This window comes from Alosa sapidissima, chromosome 23 (genome assembly GCF_018492685.1).
Source record: "Alosa sapidissima isolate fAloSap1 chromosome 23, fAloSap1.pri, whole genome shotgun sequence".
Lineage (NCBI taxonomy): Eukaryota > Metazoa > Chordata > Actinopteri > Clupeiformes > Clupeidae > Alosa > Alosa sapidissima.
The window spans coordinates 4061617-4089383 of NC_055979.1; the positions used below are offsets into that span (position 1 = coordinate 4061617).

General features: G+C 45.4%; 3 protein-coding genes across 6 annotated transcripts; 1 reads left to right on the forward strand and 2 right to left on the reverse strand.

Annotated features, from left to right (window-relative positions):
* The first annotated feature begins 528 nt into the window (after window positions 1-528).
* arl11 (ADP-ribosylation factor-like 11) lies at window positions 529-1343 on the forward strand. The gene has a single exon (XM_042081612.1). It carries the CDS (start codon window positions 698-700, stop codon window positions 1226-1228), a length of 531 nt encoding a protein of 176 aa, XP_041937546.1. The 5' UTR covers window positions 529-697; the 3' UTR covers window positions 1229-1343.
* Window positions 1344-1535: 192 nt separating this feature from the next.
* ebpl (EBP like) lies at window positions 1536-3763 on the reverse strand. Its single transcript, XM_042081609.1, has 4 exons — window positions 3342-3763; window positions 3188-3257; window positions 2763-2901; window positions 1536-2151 (listed from the first exon to the last, which is right to left on the reverse strand). Exons 1-4 carry the CDS (start codon window positions 3528-3530, stop codon window positions 1911-1913), a joined length of 639 nt encoding a protein of 212 aa, XP_041937543.1. The 5' UTR covers window positions 3531-3763; the 3' UTR covers window positions 1536-1910.
* Window positions 3764-5488: 1725 nt separating this feature from the next.
* Window positions 5489-25907, reverse strand: kpna3 (karyopherin alpha 3 (importin alpha 4)). Of its 4 annotated transcripts, none has more exons than XM_042081577.1 (18): window positions 25768-25907; window positions 20846-20890; window positions 17128-17217; window positions 16919-16948; window positions 16633-16685; window positions 16310-16405; window positions 14032-14123; window positions 13477-13563; window positions 12621-12790; window positions 11420-11464; window positions 11115-11246; window positions 10673-10801; window positions 10419-10523; window positions 9272-9343; window positions 8545-8707; window positions 8166-8260; window positions 7877-7975; window positions 5489-7501 (listed from the first exon to the last, which is right to left on the reverse strand). In XM_042081577.1, exons 1-17 carry the CDS (start codon window positions 25834-25836, stop codon window positions 7877-7879), a joined length of 1572 nt encoding a protein of 523 aa, XP_041937511.1. In that variant the 5' UTR covers window positions 25837-25907; the 3' UTR covers window positions 5489-7501. The 4 variants fall into 4 exon arrangements, with proteins under 4 accessions (XP_041937511.1, XP_041937514.1, XP_041937512.1 ...); XM_042081580.1 differs by lacking the exon at window positions 25768-25907 and adding exons at window positions 24044-24200; window positions 24661-24829 and having other exon boundaries at window positions 5489-7975; XM_042081578.1 differs by having other exon boundaries at window positions 5489-7975; window positions 14038-14123.
* Between the last annotated feature and the right edge of the window lie 1860 nt (window positions 25908-27767).

Below are 27767 nucleotides of genomic sequence, written 5' to 3' on the forward strand. Positions count from 1 at the left end.
AGTAGAAGCTAACCCACAACTAGGCCTGTAATCATATGCATCCATCGGATTCAAATAGGGCTACTGGCAATACCACCATTGCAGACCTATGTTGTTCTTCCCGGCTTCCCGGCTGCATAATTGTTAGAACAATTAACTGTAGAACTGTTTTAGTTACACACGTGATCCGAGACCACTAGACAATCTGTCAGGTGAGGTCATGTTTGTATTTTCAAGTTCACTCACCACCAGTCTGGTGACATGAGTTAATATTTATAGGCCCAGAGGTTCGCAGGCTACTTCCTGATGTAATAATATACCATGTACCATACTTTGTATTATTCTTATTTGTACTGTGAATCTGTGTGAATCTATATAATCTGAAATGAAGAGGGAGGTTACCTACAAGCCTCCTCAACAGTTGGCACTCCTATGTAAGGAATGTGAAAGGACAAGTTTGTCAGTCACGTGATGGTTCAGAGGGGAAGACCAGCCCCTGAGTATCTCTTATATGTGTGGACAACAGTGTAGCTCTGTGAAACAGTCTGTCTTCTGCTTTGCATCGTGTTTGAAAAACAAACAGCCACACAAGGTTATCAGTACCTCTCTCACAAGCTCTCTTGTATATGCAAAGCAAAGGCGAGCTCTGTGCTTGAGGTTATAGCTGTTCTGGTCAACAGAGGAATCCGCTCTCGGTCATATTCAAGATCAGCTCACCATGGGCCTAGGACTAACCAGGAACCAACAGAAACCAGTCCAAGTACTGCTAATGGGCCTGGACTCAGCGGGTAAGTCCACCTTGCTATTCCATCTCCTGCAGGGAGTCATTATGGAGACCTCCCCCACAGTGGGCTTTAATGTGGGGACCCTGGATCTGGACAAAAAGACATCCATGACTGTGTGGGACATAGGAGGACAGAGTACCATGCGGACCAACTGGAAATACTATATGGAAGGCTGTAAGGCTCTGGTGTTTGTGGTGGACAGCAGTGACCGGAAGCGCATGGGAGAGGCCCAGAAGGCTCTCAAGAAAATTCTGTCTGATGCGAATATGAAAGACGTGCCACTTATGGTTTTAGCCAATAAGAAGGACCTGCCCAACTCCATGACCATCCGAGAGGTGTCTAATCAGCTGGACCTTCCCAGCTACAAAGAGCGGACCTGGGAGATCCAGGGCTGCAGTGCTGTGAAGGGTCTAGGGCTCCAGCAGGCTTTCCTGTCGTTGGCCAAACTTATCAGGAAGAGTTGAGCTGGATACAGATTAGGTGGGGCAGTTCAGACTGCTGGTCAAAGAGGGCCATGCTTGCTCAATCTGAAGGTGAGTGTTGTTTCTCATCGGACTGAAAAAAAAAAAGATGAGAATACGATTGAAGAGATCATGAACATAAACATAACAGTTTATACCTACACTCTTGTGAAGTTTGCTGAATGGACGAAGATAACGTCCTTTGATGACTGACAAAGTGACTTTTTTCTGTGAATCAAAACGCCATGACCTTGCTGTACACAGACATGTACAATACCTCTCTTCAACAGTAACACTAAGTACAATAACATCACAGGACAAGAAGATTAATTTATTGAAAGTATGTAGGCAATCCTTACTAATTCACAATATGTTTGACAGGAATAAAAAATAAAACCTAACTTGTACTACGTAAAACAAAATTAGATGCTTCTTGCATGTAAGAGACGTGTGTGTGTGTGTGTGTGCCTGCACGCACAGATGTGTTATGGTGTATAAGTGATTACCAACCAATAATATTTGTACGTGTCTATTGTTGAATACACCCATAAGAAAAGTATCTGTGAAATGAGCCCGGTGAATTTATCACTGGTCCTCCCATTTATCAAACATGTATCCCACAATCATTTCAGCTTAACTAATTTGATGTCTGGGGGAGTAAATTAAATGTAGTTGACTGAAGGGGTCATTTCTTCTTCCGTGAGTCGTCTCCCAGAAGATGGTGGGCACTCTGGAGTGCGTGCCAGGACTGCCAGAGCAGGAGGCCGGGCACCACTACCCACACCCCGTTAAAGAACACTAGGTACACCCACAGGTAGAGCCAGTTGCTGGTGTTCAAGCTGGGACTTCCCATTAACCAGTCCGGACAAAAGGTCATCCAACCCCCATAGAGTTCACACACGCACAGGGTGATCTGGATGAAGTGCCTGTTTACCAGAAGCAAACAAATGCAGGTTGCAGAAGTCATACAATATTTCCATCATTCAGGTTAAAAAATAGGTATGTGTCATAACCTATTAGTAAGCCTAAAGTAATAAACGACAGACATTCAGTGGGTCAGATATGCAAAGGAAGTCATATGAGCCTTACTGGAGGTGCAGTCAGCGATTGGGCATGGCATTGCATTTATTGATGTTTATATTTCAATTTCTTATCAGATGCTTGTGTACAAAACAATGTAAATTATATTATATTTTAATCAAGGACCTAACAAAACACACCAAAGGTAGCTCACCCCTCCCTTCATTATTCCCAGAAAAACTTCCAACTGCCTAGAGATCAGAGTTTGTTTTTTTTTCAGTAGACTTTTTCAGGGATGGGCAGCTATAGGAGGATTGTGAGATGCTGTTCCTTGAATGTGACAAAAAATGCTATGGGTTTGAAATCGTTTACGGTCGCCGACTGCACCTTTAAGCTCTGACTGCCAATAGTCACAATGATTGCAGCAGTTAAGACCGATACCAATAACCCTCTGACGCGACACAGGTAAACCATGTGTGTCTGTGCATTCAAATGGCTCTAATATGGGATAGTTTACCGGTAGTGCTTATCCCTCACTATAGCGTAAACCAACAGCAGAGCTAGAAAGCCGTCCAGCACCACCGTCAGCAGCTCCAGGGACACAATGGTGGGATCTGAATGCAGCCAGCGTGAATCTGCTTTCCCATATTCCTTCCCTTAAATAAGAAAAAAATACAAAACACACCACTGAATTTGCATCAAAACCACAAACTGTTGTTTGTTGTATTGGGATGAAAACCATTATCTCCATGGGAAAGATTATTTATGTCCCCATTTAGATTTGGACAATTCCAATTATATCCACTAGATGTCTTCATTGGTAAACTCATGCATTCTATTTGAACAGATACAATAACGCCAGTTGCCGCATCTAATACTGTTACACGTTATGTAATAGGCCTATAATCGCACTGTCGGTCAGCTTCAATGTGGCCTACTCACACAACTCAGCAAGGATGTTGTCTGAGGTCGCCACGGTTCCAACGAGGGACATGTACACAAATGGTCCCTCCTGAGTTAAGGCGATGCAAAAGACTTAATGACAACAAAAATAGTCATTTAAAAAAACATTGTGTAGCTTATTCCTCGAACTTACCAAAGTGATGTGGACAATTGCGTCGTAGAACAACCACACAAGAACCCATCGGTCAGTGACTGAACACTTTTTGCCCCATATTTGTGCAAACAGGTATCCTGCAGCAAACTGCGCAGCGCATGCCAAGAGAGAATATACAGTGACTTGCGTAAATAGCACAGGGGAGTCTGACTGTATCGCTTCAGTCATTGTGGAGTCTACGCCGTTACAAATGGAAGCTGCATTAAGATTTGTTCATAGACTAATTGTATTTTACAAAGGCTGCCTTACCTCCTCCAGCCGCACCTACCAGCAGCGATTGGCTCCCTGCAAAATCTCTCCACTTCTGGTCCCGCCCATGCTCAGACGTCTCCAATCCAAAAAACAGAGGCAGTGTTGAACATTTGGCGCCAAAGAGTTTTGACACTCGCGATATTTCATCACACTACTATGGCCTACTTCAGATCGTCTACAGAGTTGCTCAAAATAGATTACCCGCAATTTAAACTGTCGCAACCCAGGACATATCTGATGAGGTTCTATGGGTATACAAGACTACGTTACACTTTTCTTCAAAGTTAAAGCATAGCAGATACTTGAACACCTACAAACAGGGTACCATAAATTATATTTCATAACCCTACCCCAGGTTCAGGTAAACCTTATGCTCCTAATTACCTACAACCTTTTATTGGATTCAAGCCAGGACAATGCCTTCAAAATATCAGTTAGGCTAACTGTTATGTTCAACGTCCACTCAACATCAGAATGTACCAGTCAAGCCTTGTATTGGCAAAGACAGTGGTTTTCAAAGTGGGGGCCGGGGCCCCCTGGGGAGCCTCAGTAAGTTGGAGGGAAAAATAAAAGCAAGAAATAAATACATTTGAAACATTTAAAATATACTATGAGGGTTGTTATACAATGCCGTTATAATAATGTGACGCATATCTGAACATATTTCCCATGATAATGACTGGGAATAATAGTAGAGTGATGGCTCTCATATAGCAGAAAGCCCCAAATAAAATTTTTACACACTGTATGCTCCATCGCGATGTGGTTGTGGCTAAAATAATTATTAGATTAGCTTAACGTATTTTTACATTTGCCGTAGTATTGTCGATGGGTTTATTAATAAAACATCAAGGGGGTCCTTGGCCAGAACCTAGTGGTATTTGGGGGGCCTTGTTGTGGAAAAGTTTGGGAACCCCTGGGCTAAGAAACCACTAGTAGGGCAAAGTGTCTGACAGGGTGGGTTAATGTTGACTTGTTTTGACCGAGATAGAATTCCATCCTCAACACTCACCATCAACAGCACACCTATAGGGCAGGGTACATTTGTATATAAAGCTTTAAAGAGTTTCTCTATGTAACAATACTAGTGTTAGTACCAAGAGTCTGACCAAATGGTGTCACTGAGAATTATTTAAAACTTAAATTACATTTATACAAGTAAGTAAATCAATGCAGAAACGACACATTCGTTCACTCACTCACACACAAGAAATAAAAGATAAAGAGATTTAGAGTAAGAGGCCAAGAAATCCAAAGGGAGAAAGACAAAATACATATCTGAAAAGGGTTGGGAGACGGCAAAGAAAAGAGGGAGGGGATTGGGAGGAACACAAATCAGAGTAGGAGAAATGAAGAGATTTAGGGGTAGACTGAAAGAGGTCAATCAGAGGAGAAGGGTCCAGAGCCGATGGCTAACAGCAAGTTTATTTTGGTTAGGATCATCGATACAGAGTATGTCCTGGGGAGGGGGGGTTGACTGATGACTATGGAAACCATATGATGGTGGTGAAGATGGCTGTGATGGTTATGGTTATGGGATGGAAAGGGTTTAATGATGTGTGAGCATGAGTGAGATGGTTCTTGAGTTATGGTACGGTGGCCATGGCAATGAGCATGAGAGGGTGGAGTGGGGAGGAAATGAAGGGAGGAGTCAAATACAAGTCAGCCAATAGAATGAGAATAGAGTAAAACTCCATAGCACATAGTAAAGCCTGGAAGAGTAGCTGTGATCAGCCCCCCCACACTCAATCACCAAGGAGACGCCACACCCAATCACACCCTTGCAGGGTCTCAAAGCACTGCTAAGCTCGAGTGGTTAACTAAGAGACATCTTGGTTAAATCGTTGCTCAGAAATGAAAAACAAAAGGCACAATGAATTTCAACTCATTCTTTTCTTTAATATGCACAGGAGTTGAAAAGAGACAATGAGCCACCTTAAAGAGAAATTGATTCTAAAATTTATAAAAAGATATAAACAATCAGAGGCCAAAATGCTATCTGTCGCTTTTTCATATTTATGTTTTTTTTTTTCTCTTTAGCAAGTAAAATCTTGCAACAAGCATAAGCTTGTATCCGTTTCTGATACAAGACAAAAAAGAAAAAATCTTACCTTTAAAGTGGCTCTTTACTATGTGTCTAGATATTTGTCAGGAAGGTACACCTGCTAGGAGTTTTTGTTCATCAATTAGAAATGGCTATTCCAAGAGGCTCTGGCTGTTTCTCCAGCTCTCGTTCAGTAGTTCACAGCCAAAACATTACTACATTAGTCCAAATGTATATTTATATATTTATATATAGATCGTTTTTTTTTTCAAATCCCTTTACAAAGTGAATGCACAGGGAAAACAAAGAAAATGTCCAGTCACAAACAGTGAGAAAGCCCATGTCCAAAGAACAGCGTTCTGTCATCACAAATATGCATGTTACACCAGCATTCCTGGTGACTGCAGACATCAGTAAAACAAGGTTAGCGCCTGCAAGTGTCCCAACCAAAAGACTAGTAGGTGCAGCAGCGGCTTCATAAAAGACCTTACGTGAGCAGAAAGTTGGATAGTTATGTTTAAGTTTCATTTTTTTGTTTTTTTTTGTTTGTTTGTACAATTAGGTCTGTGGCAAATAAAATGTCAGAATTGAAAATAAAAAAAGCGAAAGAAAAATAAAAGCGGAACCCTGCCGACGGGAATGGGTTCCTCCACAGCGCAGTGACACATACTGCAGTTCCACTAACCACAGGTAATAGAGAAGGGTGGTGGTGGTTGGGGGGGGGTTGAGGGGTAACTGCAGGGGATGTGCAGAGGATTCGGGGGTTGGAAGAGAGAGAGAAAAGGGTGGTGGGGCAGTCACTGTTGCCACTCCAGACTAAAAAAAAAAAAACTTATACTAAAACAAAAAATAAAATAATGTATTTCCGATAAATCCAACTGCTGCAGCAAACTCTTGTGTTTGAGCCACTCTCTCTCTCTTTTGCCCTTACAATGAACAGCAGAGAGTTGAGCTCCCTCTAAGCGAAGGGGGGGGGGGGGGGACACTAAACAAATGGTGTGTATGTGTCTGTGAGAGGAAGGGTCAGTCTTCAGCTGAGGGGCTCTTTTCAGTGCAGGTCCAGACAGGAAGGGTGGTGGTGGTGGGGGGCAAGGGTTTCTGGGTGGGTGGGGTCCTGGTGCTCCAGCAGACTCAGCAGTGGTAGGTGTGGAGCAGTGTGGTGGTTCTGGGCAGGTGAGGGGTTAGGGTGGGGCTCCCTGGCCCCAGAGGGAGAGGTGACGGGGGGGTGGGGTGGGGTGGGCTACCACCAGGCGTCGATCTCACAGAGTTCACTTCCATCCTGTGTGCATGAGTCAGGCTGTTTATGTTTATGTTCATGTTTGTGTGTTCAAAATCAGAACAGATGACAACGCTTTGAAAGAAAATGATCTCCTCTGTTCAAGTGTGGTGTGTTGTCTTTTCCTTTCATTATTTTCCTTTTGAACGCAACATCCATGGTTCATTTGTAGTTTTCATGATGACTCCATTAGATTTGGACCAAAAAAAAAAAATCTGGTGTCCAAGAGGGGTGTGGAGGGAACCTCCTTCCCCAGCCTGAGAGCAGAGCCCCAAAGGAATTCAGGGAAGTGTAGGCCTGTACCTCTCAAGGCTGGGTTATGGGGGTCTGGCCTCTTGGGACACTGTGCACAGAGGTTTCATATGTTGAGGTGGGGTGGGGGTGAGGGAGGAGGGTGACCGTCTGATGAGAGGGGAGGGAATCCCTGCCTTCTTCAAAGTGAGGATTTCACACAAGTCCATCCCTCAAGAACATGAGGCCTGGTTTGATCACACATTTCTTCTTTGTGTGTCTGTGTGTGTGTCTGTGTGTTAACTTTCATGCACATTGTTTGACTCTGACTCCAGTCTACATGAGAGAGAGAGAGAGAGAGAAAGAGTGAGTGAGTGAGTGAGTGAGTGTGTGTGTGTGTGAGAGAGAGAGAACAGTGAAGAAAAAAAAAAGGAAAAAGAGCAACTTTTTGGCAACTGCAGTGACAGAGGAGGCGGGTGGTGATCATTTTTTAGTCTGTGGTCGGTTTCTGTTTCGTTTTTTTTTTTTGCGTTCCTTCGTTCAGAAGCATCAGAGAGGATGGGTGGTGAAGAGGCTGATCCTTCAGTGCGTGTGTGTATGTCTGCATGTGTGTGTATGTGTCCAGTAGATCTGGTGTGTTGGCGCCATGTCTTGGGGGCGGGGCGGGGCCGGAATGAGGAGCAGGCCACACCCACCCAAACACGCGCTCACCTAGAACTTGAACTCCTTAGTCTGCAGGTTAGGGGCGGGGTCAAAGTTGAAGGTTCCTCCCTGAGTAGCGTCGGGGATGAGGCTTGGGTCTTCATCGATCTGGACAGACACAAGAGCATTTGGTCAGAGGACGAGGACACTATCTGGTACCCAGAGCTACCTGTTCTACCTACTCAGCATTAGACTGAGTTAACACACATGCCATATACATTTTCAGCATTGTGGGGATAGGAGTCATTGTGTTTAACAGGGTAGTGCTCTTCCTGGGGTGCAGTATAGAGCTACTCACATCGTCTCCTGAGAAGTACTGATCGATGATCTCAAACGCCAGTTTGTAGATGTCTTCATTTTCATGCTGCTGGAGATGTTCAATCCTCTCCAAACCTGAACAACAGACAACAATACATATTTTGAAATCATGTTTCAGCATCAACCCAGAACCAAATGAGCTGCCTGTAGCCTAAGACCAAATTAAACTGTGCAATCCAATCAACACAGAGCAGAAACATCAGCAATAGCTGATAAACATATTATTCTGTTCCGCTGATGAACTCTGTGACCCTCTTGTGTTGTTCTGTGGTTCTATTAACCCTCCATTGGCTCTATTGGTTCTCCATTGGTTCTATTAACCCTCCATTTTTATGGCATGCTGGTGGTCCTGTTGGTACCTCCACACTCCTCGATTATGTCTGTGATGGTGCTGGCCTCATCTCCAGCCATGATGAGGATGTTCTTGAGGCCGTCCAACACCACCTGCACCACCTGCGAGTCCTTCACCGACAGCAGGTTACAGAAGGGCGGGATCACATTCTGCTGGACAAGGTACTCCACCTGCCAATCATAGTGCACAACACCAACACACAATCAAGTCAAGCCATTAAAATCAGAGGACACATCATAAAAGCACAACTGCAAAGGTTGCTCAGTTGTGTTAACACAGTAATCCCAGTTTTTGTTGTTTAATATAGCTATGCCCGCCAAGGACACAAATGCCAATTTTCTAACCCATTTTGGTTTGACAATGTGAATCTTCTGCAAGCAGTCATTAATGTTAGAATGTGCTTTGAGTGGCAAAACACTGTTAGCACTACTCCTTGGCTGTGTGTGAAAACTGAATACTAGGCAGCATTGCTCTCAGTGTGACAACAGCACATGGCATTCAGTCAGTTCATAAAGGGTCTGTCCACAGATGTTGAGGCTCTTAAAATACCGGTCACCCAACAGATTAATTCTCTTTGAGAGCAGAAGTCCTTTTTGAACTTATTTAAGAATTGCCATCAATTGTGTATTCTTTAACAGTTAAAAAAAAAAAAAAAAAACTTGCCAATGGTCAAAAATGTGACAGCGAGAGAACGTGCGAGGTAGATGTGTGTGAGAAAAAGCCAAGTCACCCACCTGGTCCTTTCTGCCACTTATTGTCAGATTGCTGATAGCCCAGGCGGCTTCTTTCTGTGTACCAAAGTCGCCCTGTTCAACAGACGCACACACACACGCAATGAAGACACATCACATGCAGCATCTCCCTTCCCTCCATCACAGAAGATTTGTGTACGAGCAGCTGCGGCCAACAGTGTGAGCAGCTGACATGAGGGCCTGGCCCCTGGCAGAGTGTGAAAAAGTGGGGAGGCACTGGCATGGCTGCCTGGCTCCGGTGCCACATGCAATCGCATGAGGAGTGGGCAAGAGGGATGTCGACAGAGAGAGAGGGAGGGGGGGGGGGGGGGGTGAGATAGAGAGAGAGTGTGGTGAGAGAACAATGGGTAAAGAAGAAGCACGGTAGGCAGAGAGAGAGAGAGAATGAGAGCAGAGGTGAGAGGAACAGGTGTGAGTGTTTGGCAGAAAAGGTGGCACAGCAGACATGACAGTGGCACGGCACTGGGCAGCAGTAGCAGCAATGGCAGACACATTGCTATCGTTTGCTACGACTCTGGGGGCAAACCAGTGCTATGGTGGCCAGAGATTTCCCTTTCAGAACACAACGCAACACTCATGAATGTCAGAATAGCGTACAACATCAGGTCAAGACTTAACACAATGCAATGGCTACTACAAGCCCAGCCAAAAGGACAAAGCAAACTTAAATCATCACTTAGCACTGAGGCCGGACTGTCCCCGTGTAGCACTACAGTAGTGATGGGCAAATGAAGCTTTGGTGAACCACTGAACCACAGCAGTGTGAACCTTGTGACACTAGCTGAAAAGCAAAAAGATGGCCACCACACATACATTTTTCAACATAAAAGTCCTTAGCAAACCAATATTTTTGGTTTCATATACTGGTTTGGGTAAGGACTTTTATGTTGAAAAATCTACATGTGGCAGCCATATTGGATTTTTTCATTAGTGTTGCTAGCTTCACACTGCTGTGGTTTAGTGGTTCACCAAAGCTTCATTTGCCCATCACTACACTACAGCCTTGTTTTTAGTTTGATTGCAGCTTTAGGGGCAGAAGGTGTTTGTGGGGTGGGTGGAATAGATAGATAGATACTTCATTGATCCCCAGGGGAAATTCAAGAGAATAGAGGGAGGGAGAGCGCCTCACCTTGGCCAGCTGGTGAATGATCATGGGGATGAGCCCGGCATCGATCACTGCCTGGACCTGCTGCTGGTTGCCCGCGGTGATGTTGGAGAGGAACCACACCGCCTCCTGCAGACCACACCCACACACACACATTAAGTGAATGGGTGAGTGTTTCTTATTTGAAAAGCATCACTGGAATTCTGTATGGTTTTGATAGGAGAATTCCTTTCTTCACACACACACACACACACACACACACACACACACACACAAACCTTGTTGATCTTCTCTTTTGGGTGTGTGAGAAGGTTGGGGAAATGTGAGAGGACGTCACAGTTCAGAACCACCTGTGTCTGCTCGTCTGTCCCCGTGACGATGTTCCCCACCGCCCTCAGGGCAGCCGTCTACAGGAAATGACACAAGCAGGAAGGAGAGGGTGGGAAGAGCATTAATGGAAGAAGGGGGAACAGAGAGATACTGTGTACCATTAAAGAAATAAGACCAAAACTTAAGTTGACAAACACAAGAGATAGAGCATTCTTGATGTAGTATTTAAAGCTACATTTGAGTGTCAACACTTAACAACACTGGCCTTGGCCTATCTGCCTCTGAGAACTTGATGAGGATCTTGGGATTCCCTAGAGGCCGAGGGTACGCATAAAACGCAGGCATGTGCATCTGCAAGTGTATTTTGGTGTAGGGGTATATTTATCCTACCTGAACTTTGACCTCCTGGTGGCTGAGCAGCGGGACCAGGAAGGGCACGACCCCCGAGTCAATGACCATCTGAATCTGCTCATTGCCTCCATCTGTCAGGTAGGAGAGCGCCCAGACGGTGTCCACCAGGATCTACATGACACACACACACACACACATATGTAAGTATGCATATTTATTTCTTCAATTGCAATGGTGGGTGGAGAGACTGAAAATGATTGACAGCTAACTATTCACATTGGATAACTGTGCCATATAAGCACAACACATTAGAGTAATAACCCATAAAACAAAGGTAAACTTACATTTATATCAGTGTGGTATATTAGGACACAAAGGGCTGGCAGGATCTGAAAGACAGAGTCAGAAAACAAACAGAGAGAAAGGTCAGGTCAGGTCAGGTAGGTGAGTGGAATTTAGCAGACGCTTTAATCCACAGCCACAGGGAACCGGAATGTTCTAGGATACTGATCTGAATGATGTATGTAAGGTGAAGGGCAGATCTTCTGTGAATGTAAAAAGTCAACACAATCATTTAATTCTACAAGTTTTAGTTACTTCCCTCACACAAGTCTTTGCACAGATTTATGGAAAACCCATAGGGAATACCTGCCTCATGAATGGACACACAATGAGGCACATTCCTAGAACTACCCTAACATGCTTCAGAGAGCTATCCCATCAAGTAGCACTGCTGAAGTACAGCATGCCCACAGGCAGAGGCAGGTATGACAAAGCAGAATTATGGAGCCTCTCCCTCTCCCTTTCGCTCGCTCTCTCTCTCACACACACACACACACTAAATCTTCCAATCTCCCTCTTAAATACATTGACTGATTGAAAACCACACACACAAGCACACAACCACTTGCTCAGTATGGCCAAGCCTAAGACTGCAATTCCATTGGTCACTCTGATAACACAAGCAAGACTATGCACGCTTGTGTGAGGCACAGATTAATAATTACCCAGCAGGTGCACAGTAGGGATCTATGTAACAGCTGGTGCTGATTGTGTGTGTGTGCGCACGCCTTCCATGTGTGTGTGTGTGCGTGTGTCAAGCATCTGCAAACAAACTGACTGAGAGGACAGATTCTGATAGTGGTGGTGTGTACGAGTGTGAGTGCACATGAATCTCTGTGCATCCTGTAACAGCAGTAGAGAGCAAGTACCAAGGTTGAGCTCTAAAGTGAGTGAGTGAGTGCGTGAGTGCGTGCGCGCGCGCGTGCACGTCTGGCAACAGCATCAGTAAGAGCTGAGGCAGGTGGAAAGTCTCCTGCAGCATATTTCTCATCTGAGAATGGCCATAACTCAGAGCTTTAATTACACAAAACACCAGCAGGCCACTAGCCTCTGGTACCTCTGGCACCACATTACTCTGGCCGACAGTCAAGGGGCTGCTTCTCTAGACCAGACAACACGTGCACACAGACACACACGCCAAACTAAAGTCACAGGGCAGCCAGTCAAGAATCCATGCGCACACACACACACACACACACACACCTCCTGGACGGTCTCCATGGGTGGCGGAGGATCCTTGTTCCTGCACAGGTTGACAATGACCCAGGTGACATTCCGCAGGAAGGTGATGGGAATCGAGGGATTGATGAAGGACAGCAGCGGCTTGACCACGCCCAGAGAGATGACGTAATCTCTACACTGAGGGCCATCACCTGATGGAGCGAGAGAGGAAGCAAGGAAGGAAGGAAGAAGAGTGAACAAAAAAAAAAAAAAAGGAAGTGTTATTTCATTTGTTAGAGCACAACCTCTCTGAAATGAGCCTGCATCAGTCAGGCTGCTTATTATCCAGGCAGCTCCAGGCAAAGCAAGAAAAGACCAGAGAATCAGACATTCACACAGCATCCACCTCTACTGAATCACTTGACTGCCTGGGCAAACCAAAACTATTTCTCAGTAGTACAGAGGATAGATGTCCACAGGCTGTTGTGACCACTGTGGTCCTGTGTGTGTGTGGTCACTAGTCTTGTAAGGCAGATTAATAACACAGCATTGCATCCATATGATTTCTGCCAGTTCAGTGCCATATAGTTTGTTAGCGGAGAGCCTAGACACTCATTAGGAGTATAAGTCTGACTAGGTCTAGAACAAGTGCCCTCACATCTACACAGTTCTGATGGTGCATTCCTGCAACCTCTGTGCAAGATGTGATCATGGTGCCTGTGCACAATCACGACTGACTGCAATCATCCGAGACACAAAATAAAACTGCACTGTTTTTTGTTGAACCAGGAGTTAGAATCTGCCAGCTCTCTATAATCTCTGTTACCACACACACACACTCGCACACACACAGCTGCATGGTGTAGATCTGAATGACTCATCTGGAGTCACTACTCACCGATGATGTTACCGAGCGCCCACACGGCCTGTTCACACACGTTCTGGTGGGGAGAGTGGAGCAGCCGCAGAAACAGGGGAACTGCATCTGTACACGTGCACACGCAAGGACACACACACACACACACACACACACAAGGATGATAGGACAGTAAGATGATAAACATAGTTACTATTAGGTACATGGTACATTCTCAAACCAAATGGTACGTGCTAATAACAGCAGTAAGAACGCTAATAGAATCACAGCTGCACCTGGTGGTTACAGACTCAGAATTTAATTACATGATGGAAAAAACAGTGTTCTAATGTCCCCACTGAAGCGTAGGCTCACTCTACCATGGCATCCCTAACTACTCAAAAAGAATCATCACTAGCAAATAGAGAGAAAAAAAACAACAGAAGACTAATGCTTGCTTCCCTCCAGTGACATTTTATTAAACCAGCTGAGGGACAATCTCTCTATCGATCATTCGCATTGTCAGTAACAAGAGTAACGGTTACCAACACTGATCCCCCGTCCCCTTCACAGACTGACACACACACACATACATACACTTACTGGACTTGACCACGGCCTGGGTCTGTGCGGATGTGCCGGATGCGATGTTGGTCAGGGCCCAGGCTGCCTCGAACTGCAACGAGGGACTGCAGAGAGAGCAGGTGGTCAGAAAGGCTTTCAGACCAGACTCCCGAAGGACCAAAGACTAATAATCAACCAACACACACACACCTCCATCCAGGATTAATATTGGTTTAACTAGAATACACCCCCCCCCCCACTTCCAAGCAGTGTGTGTGTGTGTGTGTGTATCGCAAAAGAGAGAGAGACTTCAAAAAGTCCACACACACACACACACACACACACACTAAGGAGCATAACAGCTCAGAGCATAACGATATGACTAATCATCACGATTACTCATGATTACTAGGGGTGTGCCAACCGATATTCAGCATCAGTATCAGTCCGATATCTGCCAAAATTACTCAACTGGATACAGGACAATAACACAATAGCAATCTGATCCAATCCACAAAGATAAAGTTCTCATAAATATACGCGGAAGAACATGCCATGAAGGCAGAACGTCACAAACTTCACACTATAGCTAGCATCAAACAATTACAAACAGAATGACAGAAGTCAAACAGAAATCTTTCCCCTACTTAGCATTAGGGAGCCTGGCAATGTGGTTTAAATAGAGGGGAAGACAGATCAGATTGGTATCGGAGATACTCAAGGTTCTTATATCGGTACGGGGCAAGAAAGTGCTATTGTGCTACCCCCAATAATGACCTTCTCCCATTCCAACCCTAACCACCATAACCAGTATAGGGGTTTACACAACTGACACCCAGACAAACAATAGTGAAGGCTGGACAGGTCTGTTCAAATATACACTCAAAGAAGAATGCTACACTTATTCAACCTAACTAGATCACAATGGGCCAAATCCAGGCGAGCAATATCTGAACTAAGACCAGCGTAAGCTAAACAAAGACCAGCATTAGCAAGACCAGTTCTTGAAAATTCTGTAAACAGCCAAAAGATAACAGCAGTGCTGGGCAGGCCTTTCCACTCCCATCTTTCTAACTCCGATATGGACAGACAACATGGTGACATTTTTTAATCCAGATTCTTGTGAGAGCCAGGCTGAGACTGCCTTAAGTGGCCAACAGCTCCTTCTCATAACAAACAGAGGCAGCTTTATATGAGCAGAGGCTTGTTAAACGTTGATGCCATTTTTTTTGGTTGAGGAATGAGGCATTTCAGCAATGTCTGAGAGCTCAAGTCCACTGTTCTTGGCACTCGAGCCCTTTTCTTCAGCTACGTCCTGCCTCCTCCTCCTCCCTCCTCCCACCTCCACTGCCTGCTGGATTAGTCACAGGGGCCTTTGGCAACTGCGTCAAAACAGAAATCTCCCTTTTCTCACGTCACTGGGCCCAGCTCAGGCCACAGGAGTCCCTCCTCTTTCTCCCCCACCACCAGCCCCCATACACACACGCACTCTCTCTCTCAGCCTATCCTTCACTCTCTCACTCTCTGTCTCTCTCTCTCTCTCTCTCACTCACCCTATCCTTCACTCACGCTCTCTCTCACCCTATCCTTCACTCACTCACGCTCTCTATCTCTCTCTCTCCCTATCCTTCACTCTCTCTCGGTTGGTCTCTCGCTCTCTCTCTCCCTCACCGTATCCTTCACTCTCTCTCTCGCTCTCACCCTATCCTTCACTCTCTCTCTCGCTCTCTCTCTCTATCCTTCACTCTCTCTCTCTCACCCTATCCTTCACACTCTCGCTCTCCGTGTCGGTGTGTGAGGGACGACTGCAGGGCTGCCAGAGCAGCAGGGCAGAACCACAGCTCCCGCGCTCTCACTGAAGCAGTCATGCAGAGGAGGTCAGAGGGAGAGAGAGGAGGGAAAGGAATGAGAGAGAGAAGGAGGGAGAGAAAAGAGTTTGAGTGAGGGGTAAAGAAAGAGAGAAGGAAGTAGGGCGAGAGAGAGAGACAAAGAAAAAGAGAGAAGGAAGGAGGGCAAGAAAGACAGAGTTTGAGTGTGGGGGAGAGAGAGAGAAAGAGAGAGAATGAAGGAGGGCAAGAGAGATTAAGAGAAGAGTATAGAGAGAGTCAGAGAGCATCAGGCCTGCAGGAGGACGGGCTGCCACTTAAGGGGCTTCGTTGCTCCTTTCTCACTCCTTCATATGAATACACTCAACCACCCTCGCATTTGGACAGACAGACACACACACACACACTCTCGTATTTACACACACACACACACACACACACACACACACACACAAAGCAAGGCCGATCTCATTCTGCATACTCACTTGTCATCCCTTTCCAGGCATTTTACTAGAATGGGGAGGATTCCAGATTTGATCAAGTCATCAATGGGCGGGTTTCTATCACTGGAGAGTAATTTTCTGCAGAGGAAGGAAAGCCAGAATGGCACCACGTTGAAAGCAGGCAGCCTCAAAAAAAAACATCTTTTGGACATAGGTAAACAATACTGCACTTGAGGTCAGTCAGTAAATGCATAAAAACATATAAGTCATCTTAACTGAGAAAGCATATGGGTCATTCCTTGTGATGGGGAACATATAGTGTGAAAGCGGTGGCACTCTGAGAGTGGGTGCTTTGGGCATCTTACCTGGCGGCCTGCACTGCACTGAGCTGTACTACTGCATTGTCACTGGTTGCGTTCTAGAAACCACAGGGAGCAGAAGAAAAGCAAAAATGAACAACTGCATACAGCATGGAAAGTGAGAAAACACCCACGCACATGCATATACACACACATAAGCATCTGCCCTACAGTGGTCACTGTGCATTGCCCTTCACCCTCAACTGGTCATCCACAACTCTCCTTTCACACGGACACACTCACAAACACACAAACACACAATGCAAAAGTGTGAAGAGAGAGCTTTGCTGACCTGTAGGATGGCATCTAGTGTTACATTTTGCTGAAATAGAAAAAGCAGAAAAGAACTGCGTTTAGACCACACAGACTATTCCAATCTCAGTCAGACATTTTTAAGTGAGACTGCAGCACAACACACAAGGCAAAAACAGGAAATCCCATCCAGACATAAGTGACAATTTGGGTGTGAATGGTTGGGTGTGTGTGTATGCGTTCCCTCACCCCTTTGAAGTCTGAGTCGACGTCTGAGTCCTCGAGGCTCTCCTCCTGAGGAACGTTGCGCTTCTTCAGCAGGTGCTCATCTCGTTTGTTCTGCAATAAAAAAACAATTTACATTAGGACGCACAGACACAGACACAGACAGACAGACGCACGCACGCACATTACACCACAACATTACTTAGAAACCCAAGGCTGCCACTGCTCTAGGAGAAAAGATAGATGAAGAGCCAGACTTCTGCTTTCGTTGGAGCGGCAGTGAAGTCGGTGTCTGACACCCAAACAGCAGAAACAGGGGGAGGGAGAGTCCCACCAGCAACCCAATGCAGTGATGTCACATTGATGCCAGACAGGCCAAACTAGCCCAGTCTTAACAACTGCTAAATGTCAGCACTGCAATGAAAACCACTGTGTGTGTGTGTGTGAGTGTTAAGGGTGGATTCAGACATGCACACATACAGAGCATGAGTCAGCTGACAGGGAGAGAAAGAGCACTGAAAAAAACAAGAAGAAAAGAAGAGGAAAACAAATGCGGGACGACTGACTCAAGAGGAATGTGTGCAGGGAGGAATGTGCTTCTCTCTCTATCTATTTTCTTCCCCCCCTCCCTCGCGCTCTCTCTCTCTCTAGCCCCCTATCCCAACCTCTTTGCTCATGTAAGCCTGTGTGTCTGACAGCCAAATAAGGCCAGCACTGCTGTGTCACTGACAAAGACCCAAAGTTCCCTGGACCTATACAGCACAAAGTTCCCTCCCATCCAGGCCCCTTGCTGAACCACACCAGCCAAACTGGAGCAATGCCACAATCAGAGACATAACTGGACCCAGCTAAGTGCCAAAGTTCCTCCATCAGCCTGCCAGAGTCAGGGCTCCGGATTGGTCATGGGGCTGTGAGTGACAGGTGGAAGGCTGTGGCAGAGCAGATGTGTACCTGTGCGGTGGTGTACAGTCCCTGGCGGCAGCTTGTGATGCCTGTGCAAGAGGTGACCTGATTGGCTGGGAGCCAGCTCAGGGGAGGGAGGGAAACCCTTCAGCTAGAGTTGCTGGGGTACAGCCAGGACCCTTCTGACGGGGGCTAAGACTGAGTGTGTGTGTGTGTGTGTGTGTGTGTGTGTGTGTGTGTGTGTGTGTGTGAGGGGTAGAAGGGGTGACCCAGATCCAGTCAGCCCCGGCCGAACTTCCTCCCCTTCATCAACTCACTCTGGCTCTGTGTGCGTCAGCCCCAGCCCCATTGTGCATGGAGCCAACCCACTCTGCAATCACTGCACAGCCTCACTGAGCCAAGTCAGAGGCCATTCCGCTGGACACACGGCACCATGCATCACATGCAGCTACACCACTCAGGGCTGCGGACCCACCAGTGGAACAATAGTGGGAGCTGAGATTCAAGCCGACAGGGGGGCCCAGCATACACACTCTGCTTCTCCTTCAGCCATCATGGCAGAAACAATCACACAAGGGTGAGGCATTAGATACAGATGGAATGTTTAAGCTAGTTTGAAAGCTAGGCCAAGGTAAGATGATTTAAGGATGATTTAAAAATCTGTGAAATGTCTGGTTTAATTTGGGTTACCCGATCTGGCCACTGATGTCTTCAACCCAATTGGGGCCCAATCAAAAACTGCTGCTTGGGAGATCCACAGAGCCAGAGATTCAATGAAGCACCACTTTGAAAGCTACGCGCAGATAGGCTGATTTTAGGTTGATGGAATGTCTGTCTGAGATGAGATTTGGGCATTGTCCACTTTACCTGGTCTGGCTGTTGAGTCTTGCCAGTCTGATGTTGTCTTGGGACAGTGCCAGCCTAAACTGGCCTTTCTGTAATCCTCACCTGATGCAGGCATAATGCTAGTGTGAGCTGGGTTTTGTGGATGGGTACGCCTAAGAGCTTGGATGATACTGACCACAGTGGCAAATTAGCATTACAGTTAGCATGCGCATTTTCAGAAAAACAAGTTGAAAGACTCGCAGAACACAGCAGAGCACAGCAGAGCACATCCAGATGGTCAACTTGCTGGTGTGGGGAGCTCACAGCTCAATTACCATATCATGATGACTGTCTTGAAATAAACACATTACACATTCACACCTCAGAACTGTGTGATAGATCACTTGGTGACCAAATCCATGGTGTTATGCCACCACTGGTCTGCAGTGGAGAGCAGGGGAAGTGCATCAAGTGCAAAGCTCAAAAGTGACCAGTGTCCAGTGTTTGCCACATAGGGTCAAGGGTGAGTGTGACTCAGATGGGAGGGGTCTAAGGGAGTAAAGTGGACAGAGACCAGAAATGTTGCCCCGTGGCCAGTGCAAAAGCCAGTGGAAATTACTCACACACAAAAGAGGAACTGGCATGGCAACAGCCTCCATTTGAAGTAGAGCAGCCTCCGATGCTCAGACGGCCCAGTGTGTGCATGACTGCTTGTGTGTGTGTGCGGTGTGTGTGTGTGTGTGTTGAACATAACATTTCGCCATTATTCCCGCCACTGGCGTTTGATGTGAGCAGCGAGCAACACTAACTGCTGTCGGACCACGGTGTCCTGCGGTGCTGCAGGCAAAGTAGCAGGCGAGATTAAAATGCTTCTGCCCCTGCTTGGTCCTCCACAGTCGCAGAATGCTCGGCTTCCCTCCCACGCTCGCACACCAAGCCGCCCACACACTGCAGCCCTGCAGACCATCAGAGAGCCACACAACACTCTAACAAGCCTGGCCTCCATCTCTCCATCCTTATCAATCACCCGCTCCCTCTAACACAGCTACTGATTTACACATGCTAACACGTGCACCACATCACACTGGAAATAACGAGGGAGCAGCGCTCAGGCCATATTATTTAATGAAGTTCTATCTCACTGCTGAATGATGTGATGTGAAATATCGGTCCTCATTTATATGCAACAGACAGAAATATCTCGCCTATATAAAGAATTGTATTGCTTTGATTGGTGACAAGGCCTAAAATGTTGCTAGGATACATCAAACTGACATTGATGAGCCTCGTGTTAAACCAAGTTCAACGCTCAGCAACTGTAAGCATGTCACTATATGTTCAATGGTCAAGTGGTCTTGCAACATCTATTCACTTCAACATTCCATATCCAGTGCAGCTCACTTGCTGAGCCATAGGACACGACCACAGTGCAGATAGTGCAGTCTCACAGAGAGTGGCAGGATGAGGGACCCAAGAGAACCTTCTCAACAAAGGAGGCCCTCTGAACTGGAGTCACATCTCCATCTCTGCCCGTCACAAAAGCAGCAGGAAGTCATCAGGGCACAAACTGGGTGAGCTGAAACTAGGGGGAGGGTGTGATGGGTGTGTGTGTGTGTGTGTGTGTGTGTGTGTGTGTGGTGTGTGTGTGTGTGTGTGGGGGGGGGGGGGGGGCCTCTCGTCACATGTTACTCTATACTGGTCCTGTTTGACTACTTTCTCTGTTAGTGTTGTGTGCAGATAAAAGACTCCAGTGCAACACATTCTAGGCTAGTCAGGAAACTAATGACACATCTGGTTTGTTCCTCACAGAAAATCTGTACAAATATGCATCATATGCAAACTGGCAGCAGAGTGGCAAAGTCCGGTTTGGGTTTTTCTTTGAAAAGTTTTTTTAAGGTGAAACTAAACAAAATCTGACAGGCTGGTCGACAGCAATCACAGCATCATGTGCATCACCAAAACTTATACACACATCTTTCACAATAACACACACACATATACTTGGGCCACTTACCTTTCTCAATTCTACTGTCACTTCATTACGGTGTCTTCGCATTGTCTGAAAAAGAGTAAAACAGAAAAAGTTAACCTCCAAAATCCAATACAATAATTAGCCTATAATAATTATACACAGATTCAGTCTTTATACACAAACATATTCATAACCCCAGGAAAAAACCCTCAACCATGTCCATCAAAATATCCTACTGGAACCTAGAGCCGCACAGCAACCAAGAACCAGCAGGAACAAATGGCCTGCACTGGGGATGCCTGGCCACCACCAAGAACAAAGACATGAGCCGCTGTCGCTAGGGCAACCATAGAGACCAGCTGTCACTCAGTTACATTCTGCACACTAGTGCATGTTGTGATCATGTATCCACACACGAAAGAACATAGCACAGTGACTAGTTACTGAAAAGAGGTGTTTTATGGAGTTACATAATAGGACAGTGACAGGACACACAGAAGAGTGCAATATGCATGGCCTCTTGTATGTCTGTCTGTGTGTGTGTGTGTGTGTGTGTGTGTGTGTGTGTGTGGCAACAAGTCAAAAATGGCTAAATTCTATCATGGGCTTAAGCCAGCCTTGAACACTACACAGCCCATGTGCAACCAGAACACGTACGTACATACGAGCGTGCACGAGGACACACACACACACACACACACACACAGCATCCAGAGCTTTGCACGAGAGCTGGAGGAAGCGGGGTAGAGGGCCCAGTGTGGCTGGATCGGATTAGACCTTGTGATGGAGCGGCCGGGTTCTTATTTCAGCAGGAGCTGCAAACGGCCTTTACGCAACCAGATAGAGGAGAAAAATATCACCTATGCCAGGGGGTGGAGGGGTTAGAGGAGGGCTGAGGAAGGAGGGAGCCACTTGGTTACCATGAGGGAGGAACCCCACCACTTACCAGGCATACTACGAGGGGCTTACTGTACCATCCGCAGGAGAACACAAAGTGTTCAAACAAAGTTCTGATGAGAAGCCTTTTGAATGAAGGGATGTTAAGGACGCATCAGTGTGGTACATTATGTGTCAGCTTACTGATTCTCTCGAAGGCATTTGTTTCACGGCAGCTGCCCTTGGTGTAGATCATGCATGCAGCAATAAACGGAGATTACTTCTCTGTGAGAATGTGCAGTGTTTATAAACATATTAATCAGAGTAGAGGTGTGTGTGTGTGTGTGCATTGCTAATCTTGGATACAGATGTGTTTAGTCATGATTATGTGCACAGCACTGCTGTGTATAAAGAAGAGTAAAGGAGATGGATTGCATCACAGCAAGCACATAGGGACAACAGCTTGGGACTGCTGGGAAGACAAGTGTGTGTGTGTAACCATATTAATGAGTGCTAATCATGTGTAATAAATGGTGTCTGCATTTGAACACAGGATGAGATCCATCGTCAGGTTGTAAAACCAGCATTTCAGGGGCATTTCCTGCACAGCGAGGCTCTGGTGCCTAAAGATTCAACACCCATGCAGAGACAGACTGCCTCACTTCCACAACTCTCACACACACACACACAATATACTTAGGGGCCGTTTATACGAGAACGATTGCGAAGGAAGACGACAAAATATTTTATCATAAGGGCCTTTCGTTTACACGGCGACCCCGCCATCGGGGCTTGAAGACGCAAAAATCTGAAGACTCCTTCCAAAGTGTAGAGTTTTGAAGACGACCCGGGTTGCGTCTCTGTCTAAACGGCTAAGCCATCTCTAAACTGTCAAATTAGAATGTCTGCGAGTGACGTATCGGGGTTCTATCACTCCACCACCCAGCGGTCTGGAATGCATATCCAATCGAATATCACATACTCTTGCGTCTTCATATAAACAAAGATTTCCCCCTGAGAATGCTTGTCTAAACGTGAATAAAAAAATGAAGACGAGACGCCACTTCTGCGTCTTCTCTTTTCATCGTCACCGTATAAACGTAGCCTGAATCTAAATTAAAGTACTGCACATCAATACTGCACTACTATCTGACTGCAAGTGAGCGCTTCGGTAATCCCAAATAACTCCGCAATCCCTCTGTAGGCGTGCTGCTAGCCCTCTCGCCAACTGTGCTAAGCTCTGCCCTGACTGACTAAAGTCCATCCAGAGGGCCAGACACCCTCGAGGCAGAGCTCCGTAAGCCGGCTGAGCCCCCGGGACTGCTACCCCAGCCCAGAGGCCCGCTGCTGGGCCAGAAACCTGAGTCTGGCCCCTTAAGATTCTTGGAATAACTTGCAGCGGAGCTGCTGGCTCCGTCTGGTGCCCCTGTGTGTTCCAGGCCATGTGCAAGTCACACTGCCCCAAAACAACCACCATGAAAACCTAGACCCCTCCCAATCAACATTGCCCAATATAGCGCACACCAAACAAACTTCAGCCTCTTTTCCCACCCCCCATCCTCCCAAGAACGGGGACACATTGAGATATGGAGCTTGAGTGCTCCATATCACAAAGAGAGTTTTAATAGTAAGGGTACAGCCACAATACCTTTAGTGATCTATATGGATGCTGAAGCTCCCATAACACCCTGTGCACCTAACTTGATAGCAATGTTATCCCCTGACCTTTTACGTGTTATTTACTTACCTGTAATCGCTCTGACTCAATTTCAGTCAGCCAATCTAACTCACACGCATATTTACACACACACACACACACACACACACACACACACACACAGTGGGCATACTTATGTTATCGGAGGTGTCGCCAACTGTGGTTCAACCTAATTCCAGTTATCTGAATGATCAGGAATCAAAAGACTCTTAGCTGCTGAATGGCTTTTGTGCTGGTTCAAGGGATTTTCATGTGATACCCAAGACAACTGCTCCAATATACCTGAGCCATCAATCTGATGAACTGTCAGGGGTTAGTCAGTCAGGTGTTTTACACAAAACACACCATTAACATAAATATCTAAAAGAAGGTGCCATTACATTCAGGCAAAGATGTGTAATATTAGGGCATATCTGGGTCATGCTACTAAAGCTGGGAGAACTTGCATCAGGACAACCATAAGCTTCACCTCAAGTTACACTGTCCACTAGAATTCTAACGTAGAAATATAAAATATGCCAAACATAACGTTTTTGAGTTACCAATGAATACGTTAACTGACATTCTGGACTTTTCTAAAATGTTATTTTCCCCCTGAGGTGCCATAAACTAAGACTTCTGGCGCATTACACATAAATGTGGCTTACTTTGAATATGAAACTTGGCTTGTATTTCATCAAAATATATTTCCATCCTACTAATGTGAAATGGGCAGAATCCGAGTTGTTTCTCTATGGTGGACACTGCGGCTCCTTCCATCAGGCATCAAACACCACTCCTCGGTGATTTATACATGTCCTCATTCTTTGATGAGACGCAAATGGTTTGGGATATTTGGGACAAAGATACATATACTAAATTAACGTGTGAAATAACGTATTAAATGTCTTCTCAGCAAGTGATAAATTCGCAAAAGATTGACCGGTCGGAACATCATACAAGCTGCTATAACGTTAGCGTTAGCCATAAGAGCTAACGCTAAAAGAAGATAGCTTGTGCTAACTAACGTTAATGTTAACGTTAGATTACATGACTAGACTAGCGTTATGTCAAGAATTAACACGCAAACGCTAAATCCATGTTGAGAGAATGTCTCTCAGTGGCTATGGCATGTGATAAATTAAAGTTAGCTAACTTATATGATCATATGTTACAGTACTATCATCACACATCTTAGCTTAGGCTAATAAGTTATTACGTTAACGTTGGCTGTCGAAAAAAGACAAGTTTATGATGTCGATGAGAAATATAGCGTTAACGTTACCTAATGTTACTTCAGCCAACATATTTATGAAACACAGCCATTGGCTAGATACAGTGACATGTCTATCACTAAGTTACATACAAAATTAGATTGTTTGTTAGGCAGAGCCTGGCTCAACAACTACACATGATAGCTTTAGCAAACGTAACCGAAGTCGTTATGGGTCAGACACCAAGCTAACTGGTTTGCGAGGTGGCATTAGCTAACGCTCCATAGCAACACGGCGATTACAATTTTTAGATGTTAGCACAAGTAACCCAGATTTTTTTAAACATGGAGAAAGACAGACAGTAGTTTCTAAAAGCACTTTGTACAGCCATCAACACCGAAAGGTATTCCACACAGTATACATGTTTGGCTGTGTCTATGATCTTACTTTTCATCTAGCACTAACGTTAGGCTCTTTAGGGTGTTAACGAATGATAAAGGAGGTTATTTAGCTAGACACACATGCTAAGGCTATAACGTTACTGCTGTAATCCTAGTTAGCTTGCCAGCATTAGCTGCCCATCAATAAGGAACGTGATGTGAACACACAAATTACAGCTGGCTGTGTACATTACACTTTCAGCAAATAGATGTCTTAATACCATAATGTCAAATTGGTCACTGTGGATAACTTCAACATTATGAAGGTTCACAGAACATATCGCTGACTAAACAAGTGGCCTTGCAAATACCACACTTAACTCACGTTAGCTAGCTAACTAAATTGCTAACTGTCCGAGAGGCTGCAGTTTGAGTTAACGTAAAAATACTGCAGCTGACTATTTTGAACACATCCGAAACCCCTCTTTCGGTAAACCTGGGGATGATTATGACCGATGGTGGCTTAACGTTATCAGCTACATGTGCAAACCGACTTAAGAAAGGCAGCTAACTAATTCTAACGTTAGATCACTTCGATTAAAGAAGGCCTCCAGGTAGGCCGCACCCGCTCCGCATGATGGTGGCAGCTGCTGGTGGTGGTGGTGGAGTGTGTTCCGGAATCAGGGTTTCTCATATTGTAGCCAGATAGCATCCGAGCACACACTTGTTAAAAATCCTCTTCCTATAAATCTACCAATCCAAGTCAGTTCATCACGGCCACAAATTGTCTTCACTTACCTCAACATCTCGCCCCTTGTTTTTAAAGCTCTTAATGCGGTGGTTCTCCAAGCCGGCGTTTTCTGCCATGGCTGTGTTCTGTATCTATTCCGACGCTCAGAGCTCCGGCGAGGGAAGGGAGAAGCTCTGCTGTGAAGCCGAGAGGTGGACGACCAACCGTGACAGAGCGTGGTGGGGCAGGAGCAACCAGTAGGAGGAGTCAAGCGATGAAGCTCAATCTGGGGGAAGACCCAAGACCTAAGATAACTGTGGTTACCACTCATTAAATTCTAGGCACATCTGTAACACAATCGTCATCCATAACACAGTTACAGATGAAAACACCAATGTCCAGTCCTTTCACTGTGAAACGATTATACCCTCAAACGTATGGCGCGGGAATCGTGCCTAAAACCTTCCGACCGTCCATCTGATAAACCAACGGATCGACCAACCGAACGTCATACCACCCGCCTTACTTACATGTATCAGAATAATTTCCTTTTTATAAGCAGCCTACATGAAATTACACGTATCCAACATGTGCCCAGAATTGTTGCAACATGTACTTATTCTGTTGGAACATGATGGATACATGTAGGCTTGTGTTGGAACATGAATACATGTAGGAACACTGCACAATGTTGAAACTTCATTAAATGAACATTCATTCGTCTATTTGTGTCGTTATTAGTGACAAGCTATTGCTATTGTTGCTCAAACTATTATGCGTTATAACCATCGGCAAAACAGGACAACCAATTATCTGCGAGATATGAGAAATGCCATAGGCTGGCCTTACCACATTTTCTCTTTCTTACATCAATACGTTATGGAAGCATATGAGCCCACTTCAAATCTCCAAATATGTGATTATGTATCCTAGCCTATAGGCTAAGTTTAACAACGTTTTGGACAATAGCCCTCGGACTGCAATTTGAATAGATTTTGCTGTGCTTTACTCTAAAAGTAGACCTACGGCCATTTCTTAGAGTGGCTTGAGATTAACATAGCCTAAATACTGTAATGTTGACACTAATAAATACGTTTATAATAGGCTAACAAATGAAAAGTGTTTTCAGCTGAAATGGCATGAAGGCTATATGTGGACCGCCTGGACCTTTGAGCAAAACATCAGCAGACAGAGAAACCCTCAGTGTAGCAATGCAGACTGTTCGGGGGACCTGCTTATCCAACTGTGGGTCGCCAGTCGAACTGACAGGCTTATCATAAATTCGCATTTACTTCAATTTGGCTATAGGCTACGATTAAAGTTCACAACTAGGCCTACTCGCAATATGCTGTCGACAACTCGACACTAATTAACCACAATTTGTAGCCCTATTGGTCATGTTAAGCGTTACTTGCAATGTGAAACTAAAATCTAAGACAGTAGAAAATTATGTTTTTAATTTAATTAAGTCTTTAAACATAATTTTCTACTGTCTTAGATTTTAGACAAACAGACAAAATGCACCAAAAACAAAACCTCCGGAGAGGTAGCTACACATTTGTTGTTGCATGATAAAGCAATGAACGTGCTGGTAGGCGTTTGACATGACGTTTGATGGATCCACCGGATGGTAGGAAGGGAGGTTTTTGGCATCATTCCCGCGCTATACTAACGTACTCGTAGTTTCACGACTGTAGATCTGAACAACTCCTGTTAGCCACGACGATAATTTGCACCAAAGGGAGGAGGAGTTTTTCCCAAAGTGTATTTACGTCAGTCTACGTAAACTTGCGCATGATTCACCAACTGACCCACCCATACAGAGACATCATACACTTAAAAACTCAACGTGTTGTTTCCGTATTGTTGTTGCGCCAAAGGACACAGCTCCAAAAAAACTACTGCCACAGAAACCGGGATAGAGAATTTAAGGTCCCCAACCCCACATATTTTCGTCATATAATCCATAGAGTAGGCTAATGGTTTAACGGCAGCATTTTGTCATTTTCATTATAGCCTTTTTGGTCCTTTTGGAAACTTTTGCAGTCTGTAGTTCTATAAAAGCTTT

Coding starts and splice junctions, on each gene's coding strand:
- ebpl (XM_042081609.1), bottom strand. CDS start 3,530: ATGACTGAAGCGATACAGTCAGACTCCCCTGTGCTATTTACGCAAGTC. Junction 3,258..3,341: donor CAATTGTCCACATCACTTTG/GTAAGTTCGAGG, acceptor GCCTTAACTCAG/GAGGGACCATTTGTGTACAT. Junction 2,152..2,762: donor GTGAGGGATAAGCACTACCG/GTAAACTATCCC, acceptor TCTGGTAAACAG/GCACTTCATCCAGATCACCC.
- arl11 (XM_042081612.1), top strand. CDS start 698: ATGGGCCTAGGACTAACCAGGAACCAACAGAAACCAGTCCAAGTACTG.
- kpna3 (XM_042081577.1), bottom strand. CDS start 25,836: ATGGCAGAAAACGCCGGCTTGGAGAACCACCGCATTAAGAGCTTTAAA. Junction 12,791..13,476: donor GGCGCTCGGTAACATCATCG/GTGAGTAGTGAC, acceptor TCGCTCCATCAG/GTGATGGCCCTCAGTGTAGA. Junction 10,524..10,672: donor CAAAAGAGAAGATCAACAAG/GTTTGTGTGTGT, acceptor TGTGGTCTGCAG/GAGGCGGTGTGGTTCCTCTC.